Source organism: Schistocerca cancellata, chromosome 8 (genome assembly GCF_023864275.1).
Source record: "Schistocerca cancellata isolate TAMUIC-IGC-003103 chromosome 8, iqSchCanc2.1, whole genome shotgun sequence".
Taxonomy (NCBI): domain Eukaryota; kingdom Metazoa; phylum Arthropoda; class Insecta; order Orthoptera; family Acrididae; genus Schistocerca; species Schistocerca cancellata.
In genome coordinates this window covers 181,264,369-181,285,551 of record NC_064633.1, presented here as the reverse complement: position 1 = coordinate 181,285,551, position 21,183 = coordinate 181,264,369, and the positions used below count along the sequence as shown (strand labels likewise).

At 44.0% G+C, this 21,183-nt stretch overlaps 1 protein-coding gene across 1 annotated transcript in view; it reads right to left on the bottom strand.

Moving 5' to 3' along the window:
* The window catches only part of LOC126095457 (lipase 3-like), a 233,423-nt gene that overhangs the window by 102,909 nt on the left and 109,331 nt on the right, over positions 1 to 21,183 (bottom strand). The window contains exon 2 of the mRNA XM_049910249.1: positions 19,353 to 19,566. Within this exon, the coding sequence (XP_049766206.1) occupies positions 19,353 to 19,566 (214 nt within the window). The remainder of the gene's footprint in view (positions 1 to 19,352; positions 19,567 to 21,183) is intronic.

The window sequence follows — 21,183 nt, the reverse complement described above, 5'->3', positions numbered from 1 at the left end:
TTATAATTTTATGGCACTGAACTACAGGCTCATCTGCACCCTCACATAAAATAGAGACTGATGTCGTTAAAATCGATTAAAAGTACAAACTTCTCTAAAACCAAACAAGAAGAACCCACGAAAACATCGAATAGCAGTTAAAATACAATACTGACTTACAGAAAATCAAAACAATAACACGAAGCACAGATAAAAACAAGCATAATTGTTGATAAATACTCCATATTCTGAGCTGAAACGTAGTATCTTTTGAACTAGATGATATTCTCCAACCAAGCGCCACTAATTTCGAAAACATAGGTCATGCGAAACCCAACGCACGCTTTTCTCGCTTGCCATCCTCAAAGCTATCTATCTGGGTACCCACGTAGATACAGTATCTCCCGAAAATTTTTGGAGGCAGTACCGCACCAACATTTATTAATGAAAGTATGATTAAACTGAGATGATAAAAGTCACGGGCCAGCCATATGCACATCTCTCAAAGCTAACCGTCCCTCTTCTACAGTGTTCTTTTCCCTAGTTCCTGTCAATCGTTCCATAATGTTCCCTCTGAAACTCTCTACAGCATCTGGTTCTTTCAGTTTATCCAGGTCCCATCTCCTCGATTTCCTACCGTTTGCAGTTTCTCGCGTTTTAATCTGCAGTTCATCGCCAATAAATTGTGGTCTGAAATCTGCCACTGTAAGTGTCTTACAATTTAAAACTTTCTTCCGAAATCTGTATCTTACCATTATATAATCAATCTGAAACCCACCGGTGTGCTGGGAAATTCCCGTTATAAACTTCTATTAACACTGAAACATTACGTGTTTACATTATTCCAGACCTTAAAAGAATCCAAACGTACAAAATAATACTGATACAACGTAGACATTAAATGACATCAGGTGACCGTCTGACGTAGTACACTTCACCCTTTCTATCCTATTGCATACCACGATAAGCAATTCTGAGACTTTTTTCTATCCGTCAGCAGAAGTGGACGCGTTACACATCTGTACTGAATCATCCTAATATTAGTCATTGTTTATTTACTTGTTTCATGAGCATTGACATCTTCCTACCGAACTGCTGTACGAATCTGTATCTGCGCCGGTGCGACAGTAACTTTATATAAGCAGTGCGGTCCATCACTCTCATTCATGTTCAGTAATTGTATGGCAGCACACAAACGACGTTCGCTGCGTGTAGAACGGGAACGGTAAGTTTGCAGACATGGCTTCCTGTTCAAAGTATTATGTACTCACTCACCTTTACAAGTCCTATAAGTTTGTAACGGGGATTTATGGACACCCTGTATACAGACGGCGACAGTATCGCGTAAACAAAGTATAAAAGGGCAGTGTATTGGCGGAGATGTCAATTGTACTTAGGTAAAAAATGTAAATGTCGTGTGACTATGAAATGATGATGATTAGGACAACATAATACCCAGTCCCTCAGCGGAGAAAATCTCGGATACAGCTGGGAATCGAACCCGTGCCCTTAGGATTGACATTCTGTCGCGTTGACCACTTTTTTGATCTCATTATGTTCTATCTTGTTCGTTGAATTTGTTCGTGGTGGACGTCAGAATGATCGAACACGCTGAGCTATCGTGCCGGCGTCCACTCAGCTACCGGGGACGGACTGCACTAATATGATTCATGTGAAATGGTTTCCGACGTTTTTGTGGTATTAGGACAGGAATTAACAGACTTTGATCGCGGAATGGTACCTAGAGCTGGACGTAAGGGACATTCCATTCCGGAAATCGTTAGGGAATTCAATTTTTCGAGAGCCACAGTGTCAAGAATGAGCCGATAATACCAAATTTCAGGCATTGCCACTCATCACGGACAACGCAGTGGCCGACGGCCTTAACGACAGAGCTGCGGCGTTAGTGAAGAGTTGTCAGTGCTGTCAGACAAGCAACATTGCGTGAAATAACTGCAGAAACCAATGTTGTACGTACGACGAACATATCCGTTAGGACAGTGCGGCGAAATCTACATCTACATCTACATTTATACTCCGCAAGCCACCCAACGGTGTGTGGCGGAGGGCACTTTACGTGCCACTGTCATTACCTCCCTTTCCTGTTCCAGTCGCGTATGGTTCGCGGGAAGAACGACTGTCTGAAACCCTCCGTGCGCACTCTAATCTCTCTAATATTACATTCGTGATCTCCTCGGGAGGTATAAGTAGGGGGATACCTCATCCAGAAACGCACCCTCTCGAAACCTGGCGAGCAAGCTACACCGCGATGCGGAGCGCCTCTCTTGCAGAGTCTGCCACCTGAGTTTGCTAAACATCTCCGTAACGCTATCACGTTTACCAAATAACCCTGTGACGAAACGCGCCGCTCTTCTTTGGATCTTCTCTATCTCCTCCGTCAACCCGATCTGGTACGGATCCCACACTGATGAGCAATACTCAAGTATAGGTCGAACCAGTGTTTTGTAAGCCACCTCCTTTGTTGATGGACTACATTTTCTAAGGACTCTCCCAATGAATCTCAACCTGGTACCCGCCTTACCAACAATTAATTTTATATGATCATTCCACTTCAAATCGTTCCGCACGCGTACTCCCAGATATTTTACAGAAGTAACTGCTACCAGTGTTTGTGGCGTTAACGAGCTACGGCAGCAGACGACCGACGTGAGTGCCTTCGCTAACACCACGACATCGTCTGCAGCGCCTCTCCTGGGCTCGTGACCATATCGGTTGGGTGCCAGACGATAGGAAAAACCGTGACCTGGTCAGATGAGTATTTAGATTGGGAAGAGCTGATAATAAGGTTTAAGAGTGGCGCAGATCCCAGAAGCCTTGCACCCAAGTTGTCTCAAGACACTGTGCAAGATGGTGGTGACTCCATAATGACGTGGGCTGTCCTCTAGTCCAACTGGACCGATCACTGGCTGGATATGGTTATGTTGGGATACTTGTAGACCATTTTCGGTCGTTTCTGGAAATCATGTTCTCAGACAAGGATGGTATTTTTATGGAAGACAATGTCCCTTGTCAATGGGACACAGTTGTTCGCGATTGGTCTCAAGAAGTTTATGGAAAGTTCGATCGAATGACATGGCCTACCAGATCATCGGGCATGAATTCCATCGAAGATTTACTGGATGTAATCGAGAGGTCAGTTCGTGCACAAAATCTTGCACCGGCAAGACTGCTATAGAGGCAATATTTCTGCAAGCGACTTCAAGCGACTTGTTGTATCTATGCGACGTGAGTTACTGCACTACGCCGGACAAAAAGAGGTTGGACGCGATGTTAGGAGGCATCGCACGACTTCTGTCACTTCAGTGTATATGCTGTACTAAATAAACTTTGTGTCTGGATTGAGTTTTTCTTGGTAGAGAGGGCGTAGCGTGGCATCTCGGATGAAGAGTCATCCAGAGATGTAAACGTAATCTCAAGGCGAGCCGTGTGGAAGTATATTGGGACCATTTCCGTTCATGTTTTGTATTAGGGACATTGTAGACAATATTGACAGTAATATCAGACTTTTGCAGAGTATAAAGCTCTCTGTAATGAAGTTGTTGTTGTTGTTGTGGTCTTCAGTCCTGAGACTGGTTTGATGCAGCTCTCCATGCTACTCTATCCTGTGCAAGCTTCTTCATCTCCCAGTACCTACTGCAACCTACATCCTTCTGAATCTGCTTAGTGTATTCATCTCTTGGTCTCCCCCTACGATTTTTACCCTCCACGCTGCCCTCCAATATTAAATTGGTGATCCCTTGATGCCTCAGAACATGTGCTACCAACCGATCCCTTCTTCTGGTCAAGTTGTGCCAAAAACTTCTCTTCTCCCCAATCCTATTCAATACTTCCTCATTAGTTATGTGATCTACCCATCTAATCTTCAGCACTCTTCTGTAGCACCACATTTCGAAAGCTTCTATTCTCTTCTTGTCCAAACTATTTACCGTCCATGTTTCACTTCCATACATGGCTACACTCCATACAAATACTTTCATAAATGACTTCCTGACACTTAAATCTATACTCGATGTTAACAAATTTCTCTTCTTCAGAAACGCTTTCCTTGCCATTGCCAGTCTACATTTTATATCCTCTCTACTTCGACCATCATCAGTTATTTTGCTCCCCAAATAGCAAAACTCATTTACTACTTTAAGTGTCTCATTTCCTAATCTAATTCCCTCAGCATCACCCGACTTAATTCGACTACATCCCATTATCCTCGTTTTGCTTTTGTTGATGTTCATCTTATATCCTCTTTTCAAGACACTGTCCATCCCGTTCATCTGCTCTTCCAGGTCCTTTGCTGTCTCTGACAGGATTACAATGTCATCGGCAAACCTCAAGGTTTTTATTTCCTCTCCATGGATTTTAATACCTACTCCGTATTTTTCTTTTGTTTCCTTTACTGCTTGCTCAATATACAGACTGAATAACATCGGGGAGAGGCTACAACCCTGTCTCACTCCCTTCCCAACCACTGCTTCCCTTTCATGTCCCTCGACTCTTATAACTGCCATCTGGTTTCTGTACAAATTGTAAATAGCCTTTCGCTCCCTGTATTTTACCCCTGCCACCTTTAGAATTTGAAAGAGAGTATTCCAGTCAACATTGTCAAAAGCTTTCTCTAAGTCTACAAATGCTAGAAACGTAGGTTTGCCTTTCCTTAATCTTTCTTCTAAGATAAGTCGTAAGGTCAGTAAGGTCAGTATTGCCTCACGTGTTCCAGCATTTCTACGGAATCCAAACTGATCTTCCCCGAGGTCGGCTTCTACTAGTTTTTCCATTCGTCTGTAAAGAATTCGTGTTAGTATTTTGCAGCTGTGGCTTATTAAACTGATTGTTCGGTAATTTTCACATCTGTCAACACCTGCTTTCTTTGGGATTGGAATTATTATATTCTTCTTGAAGTCTGAGGGTATTTCGCCTGTTTCATACATCTTGCTCACCAGATGGTAGAGATGTAATGAAGTACTTATCTAAAAAAGGCTGCAAAAATATAGTTAGACCTTGATAACATTTTAACGTGGTGCAAAGATTGGTGACTTGCTTTAGACGGTCATAAATATAAAATGGTGCGCTCCACAAAACGAAGGAACATAATGTTCTGCGTCTAATCAATAAGTCAGGCCGCGTGGGATGAGCCGAGCGGTCAGGGGCGCTGCAGTCATGGACTGTGCGGCTGATTCCTGCGGAGGTTCGAGTCCTCCTTCGGGTATGGGTGTGCGTTTGTCCTTAGGATAATTTAGGTTAAGTAATGTGTAAGCTTAGGGACTGATGACCTTAGCAGTTAAGTCCCACAAGATTTCACACACACACACAATAAGTCATATTTGGAATTAGTCAACGCATACAAATATCTTGGTAGAACAAAATCAAATGGCTCTGAGCACTATGGGACTTAACTTCTGAGATCATCAGTCCCCCTAGAACTTAGGACTACTTAAACCTAACTAACCTAAGGACATCACACACATCCATGCCCGAGGCAGGATTCAAACCTGCGACCGTAGCGGTCGCGCGGTTACAGACTGTAGCGCCTAGAACCGCTCGGCCACACCGGCCGGCTTGGTGGAACAGTTTGCGTGGATATAAAATGGCATGATCACTTGAGCTCAGTCGTACGTAAGTAGTTGGCAAATTTCGGCTCATTGGCAGGATGCTGGGAAGATGCAGCCAGTTTACAAAGAAAGCTGCTTACAAAACACTTGTGCGTCCCATCTTATAACATCATTCAAATGTGTGCTGCATATACAAAACAGAACTAACAGACGACAGGCCTACTGAAAGTATTCAAAGAAGAGCAGCACGAATGGTCACGGGCTTGTCTTATTCATGGGAGAGTTTCCCGGAGATGTTGAAGAAACTAAATGGATAGAGAATCATTGGCGTGTTTAGATTGTACCGAAAATTTCTCCCCACCACTCGATATAGAGATCAAGTTTAGGACAGGAGAGAATAGTGCAAAACGGAAAAGGGACAAAAGCGTATAGCCTCCACCAGACCATGATTGGAGTGTTTCAAATACACCGGGCCTCCCCCCCCCCCCCCTTTTCCCCCTTTCTGGCGACGACGACGGACACAGAGTCCTAAGCCATGGTATGATTCGCTATGTTTAAAAGCTAACGAGCTCTTACCCCCTCCCTTTGGATGCGAGAGTAGCACTCGTGAGAGAGTGATGGCGGCAGACGACAAACGAAGGCGTAGTATCAAATGAGAATGAAAATATTACGACTGGACGGCAGAGAGTACAAAGGGCGTTCAATAAGTAATGCAACACATTTTTTCCTCTGCCAGTTTTGGTTGAAAAAATGTAGAGTTTGTTGTAGGACATCGTCGAATATTCACGCTTCAGCCCTTATAGCTTCATGAAGTTCCGATGGGTGGCAGCGCTATACGTAGCCTTGAAAATGGCGTCTGTAGGGGAGATGCGTTCCAAGCAGAGAGCTGCCATTGAGATTCTTTTGGCAGAAAACCGGAACATCCCAGTTATTCATAGGCACATTAAGAATGTTTAAAGAGGCTTGATACTGAACAAAAGTGAGTCTTTGGGCGAGGTGTCTGTTATCAACGCAACAAGGTCGCGCAGACCTGTCCGATCTCCCATGTGCCAGCTCGCTGCACACATCTGTCACTCCTCTAATGTTGGAACGTGCGGACACTCTCATTAGAGTTTATCGATGGATCACAATCAACCACTTTGCTGCACAACTGGATGTCTCTGTTGGTAGTGCTTACACACTCGGCCTCCACTCGTCGAAGGTGTATGCCGACTGTGCCGACTGTGGTCCTCGCCGCTTACCAGAAGACCATACAGAGCAATTCTGTTCAGATTATTTCACGTGTCACAACAGAAGGTGTGAATATCATAACGATACTGCAAACCAAAAGCCATGGAAACGTGAGCAGACTCTTCTAAAAAGACAATGAAGATATTCAAAGGGCAAGATTCCATCTTCTGGTACATAATTTCAGAGAAAGAAAGAGAGAGAGAGAGAAATGATGATGGTGATGATGAAAAAAGAAGTCTACAAACTAGCCGATGCGTAGAGATAGTTCGGAGTTATTCTATTTTTGAATTGAGACATTCTGTACGTTGTTAAAAGTCTTGTATCTATAATGGACAGTTAAATCGTCCTAACAAACTTCCATTGGGAACATCTGCAGTTATAAAGGGCAGTCAAATGAAAGCAACACAGATAGAAAAAGTAAACAAACTGCTCAATTTTCCAACGTAATCACCGTACCTGTTGTTTATACCATAGCGAGAAAAGACGGTCAACGTCTTCATGGAGAAATGTTTGCGGTTGTCTACGGAATCATAATTGCATCCAGGGGTGCACCTCTTCGACTGAAGCAAACAGACGGCCGTCGTTTTTTCATGAAGGCATTGACCGTCAGTGGGACAAATATATTAACAGTTAGGGCGACCGATTTTGAAGTAATAAACAATTTTCTTACTTTCGTCAACTGTCCCTTTCATTCGACTGCCCCTTATAAAATGAGAAGGCATGAAGTACGCTGTAGCCTTCAATGCAAGGAAAAATGACGAAGTATTTATGAAGGGGAGGTTAATTTCAAATAGGAACGAGACAGCGTTGTAGCTGGTGAAACCTCGTAAGTTAATGGTATGCATGTTGTATGCTTGCAATATAAAAGTGACGCAGGAATCACGTTCGTAAGTCGAAGTGAGCAAGAAAAAGCACTGCGTCTTCAGCCACAAGTGGCCCATCAGGACCATCCGACCGCCGTATCGTCCTCAGTTGAGGATGCGGGTAGGAGGTGCGTGTGGTCAGTACACCACTCACCCGGTCGTTATGATGGTTTTCTTTGACCGGAGCCGCTACTATTCAAGGTTATCCATAAATAAAGTGGAAAATTTTCCGACATACAATATGGATAAATAAATATCTAAAGCAAAAAAATAGTGATAAGGACACTGAAGGCGAAACGGATATTTTATACACTTAAAACAGCGAAACGACTGTTATTTGAGCTTAAATACAAGTGTTAATAATTACGTTTATTTTACTCAACTTCCATACATTATTGTATTGATTTTCATTAACGTTTCTTTACTTAATTTTCTATGCTTTATTATATGTCCTTTAGTTCTAGTGCGCTCTGCAGAAATACAATTACCACACGTGTCTTCGTCCGACCTGTAGGAACACGCAAACACATTGGATTTCCCAGGTTGTATACGAATCAAACATTCGGTTTATCCACAGAGATATAATTTATTCAGGTCTGGAACTGCGTAAAGATGAAGTTATGTAAGTAAAATTCTGAATCAATTTAGTGCGTAGCACAAATGAAAATTCCGCGTATTTACTGGAGTCACTTCCACTTGTAGAGGTCCAGACATGAAAACCGAAAACAAGTCTCACTTACAGAGGTTTATTTGGGGGGTAGAGGGGGAAGGGATGGAAACCATTGTGCCTTTCTTTTCATTTCCTTCATAAAGTGTACTTAGTTATGTAGTTCGTACTTCTCCAGATTCGACTGTGGTCTTCGTATATATTTTTCTACATAACCATTTTTCATATCTTTTAAGAAACTGACAGATTCCCCCCTCCCACCCCCCCACCTTTGCATTAACTCTGCTTCCTTTGATTGCAGCCAGCCATTGACAGCGGCTTCAGGCTCTTCGCCGGAGTCAAAGCGATGACAGCCAAGTCAGCTTTTGATGAATATGAAGATGGAGACACAACTTTGAGCCCAGTGTGTGCCATAGGGTGCATGTTCAGAAGATGACAGCCAAGTCAGCTTTTGATGTATATGAAGATGGAGACACAACTTTGAGCCCAGTGTGTGCCATAGGGTGCATGTTCAGAAACTATAATTTGAACTGCCGCAACAGTTCTGTGATTCTGGTCAGAGTGAGGTGTAGCGTTGTTGTGCAAAAAGTAAAGTACCGGTAGCCAAGCGGCCGTCACATTCACTTTTAACAGCTCATCTCATATTTCGTAACGTCCCCAGTGGCCTTCAGAACCGTATCTCGTGCCATGTCCTACATAAAAAATTCAATTAGCGTCCCTAAAAGCACTAGCTAACTCTCATGGCTTGCAAAGTTTGCAGAGCTTTTATTGGTTTGCTTGGTGTGGCAGTATGTAGCCACACCGTTGAATGTTGTTTTGTCTACTTATTAGCACAATCAGACAGCTCATCGCAAGTAAAGATTCGTCTAACATGCCTTTCCACCACACCGAAAAAAGAAAAGGCTCAGAAACCGGTCCCACGTCGACGTTTACGGTTCTCTAAAAGGGGTTCTGCAATTCAAAGATAACGAACTTGGTACACCTTACATTTTCGTCACGATGTCTTGTGAAACAGGGAAATCTACGGACAGTTATCAAACAGTAGAGACATCGAGAAGTGCCGCTTTTCACGATTTTTTTTCGGCAGCTTTTTACATCACTTTAGTCGTCAGTATAGATATTTCTTACTTCAGTCTAAAACAAAGGAAACCATTATGGACAACGTTTTCGTCACATTCTTTCCTTACACATCACGATTAGCCGATAACTGCTAACGTATTTGAGACTTATTTTGTAACTAATAACCGAAATACTGGATGAATTTTACATTTCCTGGTAGTTTCACTCACAACGATTGTTTTGGATTCCACTACATCTACATACACACAAATACTCGCAAACAACTGTACCAACATTATCTGTTTTCTTTTCTATTCTGTTCGGGCATAGAGCGAGGGAGGACTGACTGACTGTATACCTGTACACGCCATAATCCATCCCTTATCTTACTCTCACGATTCCTACGCGAGACATACATAGAGGTGGTATACAGGGTGAGTCACCTAACGTTACCGCTGGATATATTTCGTAAACCACATCAAATACTGACGAATCGATTCCACAGATCGAACGTGAGGAGAGGGGCTAGTGTAATTGGTTGATACAAACCATAAAAAAATGCACGGAAGTATGTTTTTTAACACAAACCTACGTTTTTTTAAATGGAACCCCGTTAGTTTTGTTAGCACATCTGAACATATAAACAAATACGTAATCAGTGCCGTTTGTTGCATAGTAAAATGTTAATTACATCCGGAGATATTGTAACCTAAAGTTGACGCTTGAGTACCACTCCTCCGCTGTTCGATCGTGTGTATCGGAGAGCACCGAATTACGTAGGGATCCAAAGGGAACGGTGATGGATCTTAAGTACAGAAGAGACTGGAACAGCACATTACGTCCACATGCTAACGCATTTTTATTGGTCTTTTTCACTGACGCACATGTACATTACCATGAGGGGTGAGGTACACGTTCGACGGGCGTTCCATTTAAAAAACGTAGGTTTGTGTTAAAAAACATATTTCCGTGCATTTTTGTATGGTTTGTCTTAACCAATTACACTAGTCCCTCTCCTCACGTTCAGTCTGTGAAATCGATTCGTCAGTATTTGATGTGGTTTACGAAATATATCCAGCGGTAATGTTAGGTGACTCACCCTGTATACAGGGTGTTACAAAAAGGTACGGCCAAACTTTCAGGAAACATTCCTCACACACAAAGAAAGAAAATATGTTATGTGGACATATGTCCGGAAACGCTTACTTTCCATGTCAGAGCTCATTTTATTACTTCTCTTCAAATCACATTAATCATGGAATGGAAACACACAGCAACAGAACGTACCAGCGTGACTTCAAACACTTTGTTACAGGAAATGTTCAAAATGTCCTCCGTTAGCGAGGATACATGCATCCACCCTCCGTCGCATGGAATCCCTGATGCGCTGATGCAGCCCTGGAGAATGGCGTATTGTATCACGGCCATCCACAATACGAGCACGAAGAGTCTCTACATTTGGTACCGGGGTTGCGTAGACAAGAGCTTTCAAATGCCCCCATAAATGAAAGTCAAGAGGGTTGAGGTCAGGAGAGCGTGGAGGCCATGGAACTGGTCCGCCTCTACCAACCCATCGGTTACCGAATCTGTTGTTGAGAAGCGTACGAACACTTCGACTGAAATGTGCAGGAGCTCCATCGTGCATGAACCACATGTTGTGTCGTACTTGCAAAGGCACATGTTCTAGCAGCACAGGTAGAGTATCCCGTATGAAATCACGATAACGTGCTCCATTGAGCGTAGGTAGACGAAACTGAAATGAGCTCGAACATGGAAATTAAGCGTTTCCGGACACATGTCCACATAACATCTTTTCTTTATTTGTGTGTGAGGAATGTTTCCTGAAAGTTTGGCCGTACCTTTTTGTAACGCCCTGTATAGAGGTCCGGAGTAGTGCAGCAACTCGCCGTCGCATGGACTCAACAAGCCGTTGTAAGTCCTCTGCAGAAATAATGAGCCACGCTGCGTCTATTGCGGTCCATAACCGTGAAAGTGTTGCCGCAGCAGGATTTTGTGCGCGAACTGACCTCCCATAAATGTTCGATTTGATTCATCGCGGGCGATCTGGGTAGTTAAGTGAATGCCGTGGGCCACTCGGTTTTCCGTGATGAGAGGTAATTCCTGAAATTTGCTATCCACAGGACACACTTGACACTGTGGATGACGGAATACTGAATTCCCTAATGATTTCCGAAATGGAGTGTTCCAGGCGTCTAGCACCAAGTACTGCTTCGCATTCAAAATCTGTTAATTGCCTTCGAGCGGCCATAATCAGGTTGGAAAAGTTTTCGCATGGCTTACCTGAGTACAATCTACAGCTCCAGCAACGCACCGCCCTTTTATATCTTTTGTAGACGGTACTACCGCCATCTTTATATGTGCCATATCACCATCCCATGATTTCCGTCACCCCAGTGCGCGTTGGTGGCAGCATAACTGTAGCACTATCTTATTCGAGTACACCTCTCAATTTACCCAACAGAGATTCGCGATACCTTTCTTTCAAGGGTTCCCATTTAAAGCCACCGAACATTTCTGTTGCATTCTCGTTTAGGCTACAGTGGTACATCTACTTAGCAGCGCATCTCTCAGCTCCTTCGATTCTCTTGTCAAGCCTACTCGAGAATAACTTCCAACACCGGAACAATACAGGGTGATTACAAATGAATATCGAGGTTTTAACGCTTTATAATATTGATTACATTAAACTTACTGTTATAAATCATATGTCAAATGAAAGAACAACTCAAACAGTTGTGTTTGGCACCAGTGCGCACGTGGAGTGCCCAATATTTCCTCCGCAATCCGCTAGACAGCGGTAGTAGGTAGCTAAGATGACGACTAGTGAACAAAAGCGTTTTGTGTTTTGCAGTTTGCAAAGACCGAATCTGTAGTTACTGTGCAAAGTGCGTTCGGTTGTAATCTTCCAAGTGATAATAACATTCGTAGATGGTATCATCAGTTTGAAGATACCGGTTGTCTTTGTAAAGGGAAGAGCACAGGACGACCAAGAGTTAGTGAAGAGGCTGTTGAGCAAGTGAGAGAGTAGTTCACTCATAGCCCAAAGAAATCATTCTGGAAGGTTAGTCGTGAATTACAAGTTCCCATGTTGAATGCTTGGAAAGTTTTAAGAAAACGCGTGCAACTACGTCCTTAACGATTACAGTTATTACAGGCGCTAAAGCCGGCAGATTAGTGCCAACTTCGCAAACGAAATGTTGTTTCATGATGATGAAGATTTTGTGGATCATATTATCTTCAGTGACGAATCGACCTTTCACCTTAGTGGACATGTTAACACTCACAATGTGCTCATCTGGGGCTCAGAAAATCCTCACATGGTACAAATGCAACGAGGTTCCCCTGAAGTGACTGTTTTTTGCGCCGTATCTCGGCGGAAAGTTTATGGGCCTTTCTTTTTTGGTGAACGTACTGTAACTGGCACTTCTTACCTCGATACACTAGAGCAATGGCTCTTCCCTCAGTTGGAAGAAGATGAGCCAGAGAAGTTCATTTTCCAGCAAGATGTTGCACCACCTCACTGGCATAGCAAAGTACGCGATTGGTTGAACTTCACTGTACTCAAGCGCTGGATAGGTCGCAAGGGACCCAGTGACAGGGCTTGTTTGGCATGGTCTCCACGTTCACCCGACCTAACGCCATGCGATTTTTTTCCTTTGGGACTTCATCAAGGATCGTGTGTGCGTGCCTCCGCTACCACAGACCTCTCTGAATTAAGAAAATGGATTGAAGCAGCTATTGCTACAATCACTGAAGACACACTTATCAACGTTTGGGAAGAACTCGACTGTAGGCTGTAGCGTTTCAGAGCATTCACACAAGGTTGGCGCCGGTGGCGACACCTACATCGTGCTGACATGAGGAAAGTTTCCAGCCGATTTCTCATACTCAAACAGCAGTTGACCGGCGTTGCCTGGTGAAACGTTGTTGTGATGCCTCGTGTAAGGAGGAGAAATGCATACCATCACGTTTCCGACTTTGATAAAGGTCGGATTATAGCCTATCGCGATTGCGGTTTATCGTATCGCGACATTGCTGCTGCCGGCCGCGGTGGCCGAGCGGTTCTAGGCGCTCAGTCCGGAACCGCGCGACTGCTACGGTCGCAGGTTCGCATCCTGCCTCGGGCATGGATGTGTGTGATGTCCTTAGGTTAGTTAGGTTTAAGTAGTTCTAAGTTCTAGGGGACTGATGACCATAGATGTTAAGTCCCATAGTGCTCAGAGCCATTTGAACCATTTGACATTGCTGCTCGCTTGGGTCGAGATCAAATGACTGTTAGCTGAATATGGAATCGGTGGGTTCAGAAGGGTAATACGGAACGCCGTGCTGGAACCCAACGACCTCGTATCATTAGCAGTCGAGCAGCCACGTCTCGATCCCTGAGTCAACAGATGGGGACGTTTTCAAGACAACAACCATATGCACGAACACTTCGACGAAGTTTGCAGCAGCATGGACTATCAGCTCGGAGACCATGGCTGCGGTTATCCTTGACGCTGCATCACAGACAGGAGCGCCTGCAATGGTGTACTCAACGACGAACCTGGGTGCACGAATGGCAAACGTCATTTTTACGGATGAATCCAGGTTCTGTTTACAGCATCATGGTGGTCGCATCCGTGTTTGGCGACATCGCGGTGAACGCACATTGGAAGCGTGTATTCGTCATCGCCATACTGGCGTATCACCTGGCGCGATGGTATGGGGTGCCATTCGCTACACGTCTCGGTCACCTCTTGTTCGCATTGACGGCACTTTGAACAGTGGACGTTACATTTCAGATGTGTTACGACCTGTGGCTCTACCCTTCATTCGATCCCTGCGAAACCCTACATTTCAGCAGGATAATGCACGACCGCATGTTGGAGGTCCTGTACGGGCCTTTCTGGATACAGAAAATGTTCGACTGCTCCTCTGGCCAGCACATTCTCCAGATCTCTCACCAACTGAAATCGTCTGGTCAATGGTGGCCGAGCAACTGGCTCGTCACAATACGCCAGACACTACTCTTGATGAACTGTGGTAGCGTGATGAAGCTACATGGGCAGCCGTACCTGTACATGCCATCCAAGCTCTGTCTGACTCAATGCCCAGGCATATCAAGGCCGTTATTAGGGCCAGATGTGGTTGTTCTGGGTACTGATTTCTCAGGATCTATGCACCCAAATTGCGTGAAAATGTAATCAAATGGTTCAAATGGCTCTCAGCACTGTGGGACTTAACTTTTGTGGTCATCAGTCCCCTAGAACTTAGAACTACGTAAACCTAACTAACCTAAGGGTATCACAAACATCCATGCCTGAGGCAGGATTCGAACCTGCGACCGTAGCGGTCTCTTTGTTCCAGACTGTAGCGCCTAGAACCTCTCGGCCACGAAAATGTAACCACATGTCAGTTCTAGTACAATATATTGGTCCAATGAATACCCATTTATCATCTGCATTTCTTGTTGGTGTAGCAATTTTAATGGCCAGTAGTGTATATTGTGGAGACATGGCTTGGCCACACCTAGGCGAATGTTTCCCACAACCTATATTGTTTATTCAGTAGTCCACTTCTTTTCTGAAGAACTGTTCAAAATGTGTCACTGTGTATCATTCACGTAAACATGATGGTATTAGGCTAAACGTATAACGTACAACTGATTCTGGCTCTGTTGTACCAGCACATGGGGCAGGTATCTTGGGCAACTCGTCCAGTTGCTGTGCTAGGCAGCAAACGAATGGAAATATGAAGAAAATGCACACTGGTCGTTACTGACTGTTCTGATAACTTACATTCAGCACAAATGTGCAGCATTTCTACCTTCTCTTCGTTGGAGTATATTGTATTCAGACATACTTTCGACTGGAGATGGTTCACTGAATGATCGAAATCCATTTTCCTTATGTTTCCATTTGTTTAGTCCGTTAGAACTACTGACAGCCTTGGGAGAGCTAACCATGACAAAACTTTTCCGCCTGATGTGCATGATGTATGAGACAAGCGGGATATCCTCAGACTTAAAACAGAATGAAATAATTCAAATTCCCAAGAAAGCAGGTGCTGACAGGTGTGATTATTAGCGAAATATCATTTTAATAAATCAAGGTGTAAAATACTAACATGAATTCTTTACGGAAGAAAGGTAAAATTGGTAGAAGCCAACCTCGGAGAAGATAAATTTGTATTCCGGAGAAATGTAGCAACACTCGAGGCAATACTGACCCTATGGCTTATCTCAGAAGATAAGGAGAGGCAAACTTACGTTTATGGCATTTATAAACTTAGAAAAAAGAAATGTTGACGAACACTCCATTTGAAATTCTGCAGACAGCAGGGGTAAAACACAGAGGATGAAAGGTTATTTACAACTTGTACAGAAACCAGACGGCAGTTATAAGAGTCGAGGGGCATGAAAAGGAAGTAATAGTTGAGAAAGGGGTGAGACACGGTTTTAGACTGTAAGGCGTCCGGATTTTACGGACCTGGCATGAGCTTGATCCATAACGGCAGGACGATACAGCATGAGATCCTCAGAAAATAATAGTTATATTATATCAACAAAAGGCAATTGCAGTTAATCCCATGTAACGAAAACTAACAAAACAATATCTACCAGTATATGGACTGGCATGAACGAACAAGTTAAAGTGAAACGCATTTTGGAGACGAACCGAGCAGCTGGTTAATGACATCGTAAAACTGCCATTTAGCAAGAGAATGGCGGGCTTCAGTGCAGAAAGGGATAAGGCCAGAACAATACATTATTCTTTTTAAAGTAAACAAGCCTAGGACTGAGGGTAAGTGGCTGCACGTCATTAACAGGGCTAGGCTGCGACCCAGCAAGAAAAATAAAAAATACTCATCTGCAGCGAGTCGGTGATTGGCTGAAGCCATACTTGGCAACACGCTTGGGAGATACCCATTATATTAAAGCATTTTGAGACCTAAAATTTCTATCTCTGTCTCTTCCCGCGGCGGACTGCACAAGTGTGTGGAAATAAGTGAGGGCGTTGAGAGCTTTGCTTTCTGTGAAGTGAGGACGACACGCTTCACGTATATGGTGACAGGTAGCAAAGTGGTAGTTAATTATTCCTGCGGGAATTTTTGCTGGCAAAGAAATTGTGCTCGTCGCTCCAACCCATAGCGAGTGTGCAATATCTATTATATCGACTAGGGAAAGATTAACGTTCTACGGAACGCAGGAAAGTTGTGACTGAGTGAACTTAGTCAAGGCCAGAGTAGGGAATTAGCATTTCACATCCAGCAACGCCGTTACAGATGCCACTTGGAAAGTACCATCGCGCATTAGGCTACAGTAAATGTTGAGTCTAGATTTTGGTAACTCCAACTTGCGTATGATTTGACTATTGAATATCAAAAGATTGGATACTGACCTAACCTCACATTGCATGCACGAGAGTTTTTTTTCATTGGCCCAAAAAGTAAATTTATTCTCCACCAACTCAGTACATTGACCAATTACGACAACGTAGATTTAAATGAACAGATGAGGATTTTAATAATCATTATTCCCTGTGATAAAATTTTTTTCATGTGTAGAGATAACGGTTTTAATAATCGTCATTTCAGTATGTCCAAGAATTAAGTATTTTGTTATTGAGTGTCAAAAGTAATTGAACGTGATTGTTGTGTATCACTTGACTCCTGGAAGCACAGTTGAGGAATTATATGTAGAATAAAAAAGGGAATAGCTCTTTCATCTTTCTAGAATAGACACCGAGCTTTCACTTTTATTAATTCAGTTACGTGAAAGCAGCTTTTGTAATGATTTTTGTTACGGTCTGCACCTGATATTAGCTGCCTCACAGGGCCAGGGTCATATTTATTTAGAATGTCTGTTTGACACCCTGGGCTTTAGAAGACAGTTCAGATGTTTTGTCCACTTGCGAGCTAAATGGTAAGCTATGTTTGCTGTTCAGATACAAAGGTCGGACGTACGACAAGACTATCCCTGACGTTATTCAGTCTAGACATTGAGCAGGCAGTAAAGAAAACCAAAGAAAATTTCTGAGTAAGAATTAAAGTCCAGGGAGAAGAAATAAAAACTTTGAGGTTCACTGATGACATTGTAGTTCTCTCAGAGACGGCAAAGACTTGAAAGAGTAGTTCAATGGAATGGACAATACCTTGAAAGGAGGTGTAACCTGGTAGCCACGGAAGGCAGGATTCGATTACGATTGTGGATGGGGCCGTAATCAGTTACTATTGGTTCCCTTTTGCAATTGCACACATTTATTTTAACATGGTAATTCCAGACTCAGCAATAAATCAAGATATCACACGTTATTAATGAAGGAATAAACAATTGTGTTATTAGTAGTGCTTTCAGTGCATTACAATTTACCAAATGAGCATAAAATACAGACACAGCAAAAAATGTTTTCAAAAACAAGCCAATGTGATCCTAATTAAGGCAAGTGACCACAGTCATGGCTGAAGGCCTTTAACGCTCAGAACTTCAATTATAAAAAAATTAACAAACATACCATAAAACAACAATGCAATAGCAAAAGTTAATTTAAAAGGACAGGCAACTGATTACTAAACAGGTGAGACAAAATGATGGTAATCGTGATAGCACAAGCATTTAAACCTGCTATAATGCCAAGAATGGCAATCATATAAAAAAATTAGAAACTTACAGTAAAATAACAAATACAACAGCAAAGGTAATTTAAAAGGACAAGCAACTGATCACCAAACGGGTGAGACAAAATGATGGTAAACTTGGTAGTACAATCATTTAAACCTGCTATAACGCCAAGAATGGCAGTTACATAAAAAAATTAGAAACATACAGTAAACCAACAAATACAATAATAAAACAGAAGGGCCAGTCAGAGAGGTGGTGCACCAGGAATCAACATCTGAGTAGGTCTGGGAAAAAACACTTTCGCGAGCGATGAGATAGGCAGCCAAGAGTTGCATTCACTTCACAAGATGGTAACTCAGACTAGTGGCAGTCTAACGAATGACTAACGATAATCTTGCAGAGGCTACCTGACGTCCAATAAACCAAATGAAAATATGTAAAAATACGCAAAAGCCAGAATCGGTGCAGAATACTGTGCTCAGAACGCCCGGGACGAGAAAGGAATCACTAGCACCAGAGTAGAAGAATCGCCAACCAACCTACAATCAAGAAAGCTGTTAAAACTACTCACCTCACTGGACAGCAGCGGCAAGGCGAGGAAACGTAGACTGCCGTTACATACACTAACCCCCAGGGCAGGTAACTGGGGTGTTAGTGGCCACCATGCAGGAAAAATACCGCTGGTTGAACTTAACAAATTGTCACAAGCTGAATGCAGTTAATAGTAATAAGAAGTGGAGGAAAGCTAATTAGATCCGCCTTGCCCAAGCACTCCACTCGTTGCTCTTCACCTCGCCGACACTACGAACAGCGACACGAACGCAAGCCGCTGGAGAATCGCGAGATGTCACAATGGTGGAGGTTTCTCAACTGAAATGAAATGCACTCATCTTAATGCCTGCAGGATCCGGTTTACGATGGGGTTGTGCACCGTCGTGACCACAGCCGTTCCACCCAGGAGTGCATGCGTGCCACCAGCGGTCCCGGCATGTTCTCGCACTGCGTGGACCTTGCTGCTCCTGAGTCCCCAACTGAACTGCCCCACTCACACGACACGGAAAAACGACGTCGCCATGACGATAGGGCAACAGTTACTACATATCGATAGCCGCCGCTGATGCCACTAGCGGACAGGCAACGCTTGTGAAACCGAGAGGCGCCAGTCAACACGAGAAGAGGACAAACAACCGCAACTATGACAACTATAGTGTTTGGCCTGCAACAGGGGGCGGAAACCTACAAACAGTACCAACACGAGCCGCAGCACTGCTCAGGAGGATATAAGGCGGCGTCTGTCTTTTGCATAGTGACGCTTGCTTCTGCAGCTTTGCGCTTCTCCTGTAGCAGTTGCCGCTCTGCCGCATACTTACGAAAGGACTTTTCGCCGAGCAGCAGCCAGATGTCAGAGCTGGCGATGACGCCGTGCTGCAGGTAGATGGCGGGCCGAGCAACGTCTGTTGGCTGGGCCTGTGTCTGCGACTGCGGGCGTCCGCGAGGCACCCGGAAGACGCGCATCACGTAGCCCGTCTCGCCCGTCACCCAGTGCTCCTCCACCGGGTAGCCGTACTTCCGCACACGCTCCGGCTGCAACAGCGCGCACAGCACCAGGAATGTACACCAACACGAAGACGATGGAGCTGCTGATGGCGAATCAATAATTTACGAAAAGCCTTTCCAGTTGCTTAATTAGAACGTCATTAAGTCCACACCACCGGTTTCGCTCTTTATATGAGGTCATTATCAGGTGTATCTGAAACTGCCAGATATAAATATAAAAGCACTTCGTCTTCAAGCTAAAAGTGGCCCATCGGGACCATTCGACCGCCGTGTCATCCTCAGCTAAGGATGTGGATAGGAGGGGCGCGTCGTCAGCACACCGTTCTCCCAGTCGTTATGGTGGTTTTCTGTGATCGGAGCTGCTACTATTCAGTCGAGTAGCTCCACAATTGGCATCACGAGGGTGAGTGCACTCCGAAAAATGGCAACAGCACATGGCGGTCCGGATGGTCACCCATCCAAGTGCCGGCCACGTCCGACAACGCTTAACCTCAGCGATCTGACGGGAACCGGTATATCCACTGCGACAAGGCCATTGCCACATCTTAATGTACCCTAAGACAAATACAAAAAGAAATAAAAATAAAAAAGACAACGACGTACCACGAAGGAGTAATCCGAATAAAACGTAAATCGGTAGATGTGATGTACATGTACAGACGAACAAATAATTACAATTTCAGAAAAATTGAATGATTTTTTCAAGAGAAACAGCTTCACGAATTGAGCAAGCCAATAACGCGTTGGCACACCTGCGTTCCCTACAAGCATTTATTCGGCTTGGCATTGATTGATAGAGTTGTTGTTTGTTCCTTTCAGGGATATCGTGTCAAATTCTCTCCATTTCTCGCGTTAGATCGTTAAAATCCGGAGACGGTTGGAGGGCCCAGCCCATAATGCTCTGAATTTCTCAGTTGGAGAGAGATCCGACGACCTTACTGACCAATGTAGAGTTGGGCAAGCGGGAAAACAAGCCGCCTGGGGGCGGACATCTTCTTGCTGAAATGTAAGCCCAGGATGGATAGCCATGAAGGGCATCAAAACGGGGCGTAAAAAATCGTCGACGTACCGTTGTGATCTAAGGCCACTGCCAATGACAGCCAAACGAATCATACATCAAAAGAACTGGCACGCCAAACCATAACTCATGGATGTTGGGCCGTCGGCCAGAGTGGCCGAGCGGTTCTAGGCGCTACAGTCTGGAACCGCGCGACCTCTACGGTCGCAGGATGGAATCCTGCCTCGGGCATGGATGTGTGCGATGTCCTTAGGTTAGTTAGGTTTAAGTAGTTCTAAGTTCTAGGAGACTGATGACCAGAGAAGTTAAGTCCCATAGTACTCAGAGCCATTTTGATGTTGGGCCTTATGGCGGGTGACAGTCAGTTTGGTATTCCACCACGGTCCGGGGCGTCTCCAGACGCGTCTTCAGACTAAAATGTCGTTATTTACTATCAAAGACAGTCTTGATCACAAATTATTTATTCCAATGACCGGTTTCGACCACAACTGTGGTTATCTTCAGACCAATGATAAGAACCTCCTTCTGGTGGTAAATCTGGTGGTAGTATTTATTCCAATGACCGTCTCGACCACAACTGTGGTCACCTTCAGACCAATGATAAGAACCTCCTTCTGGTGGTAAAT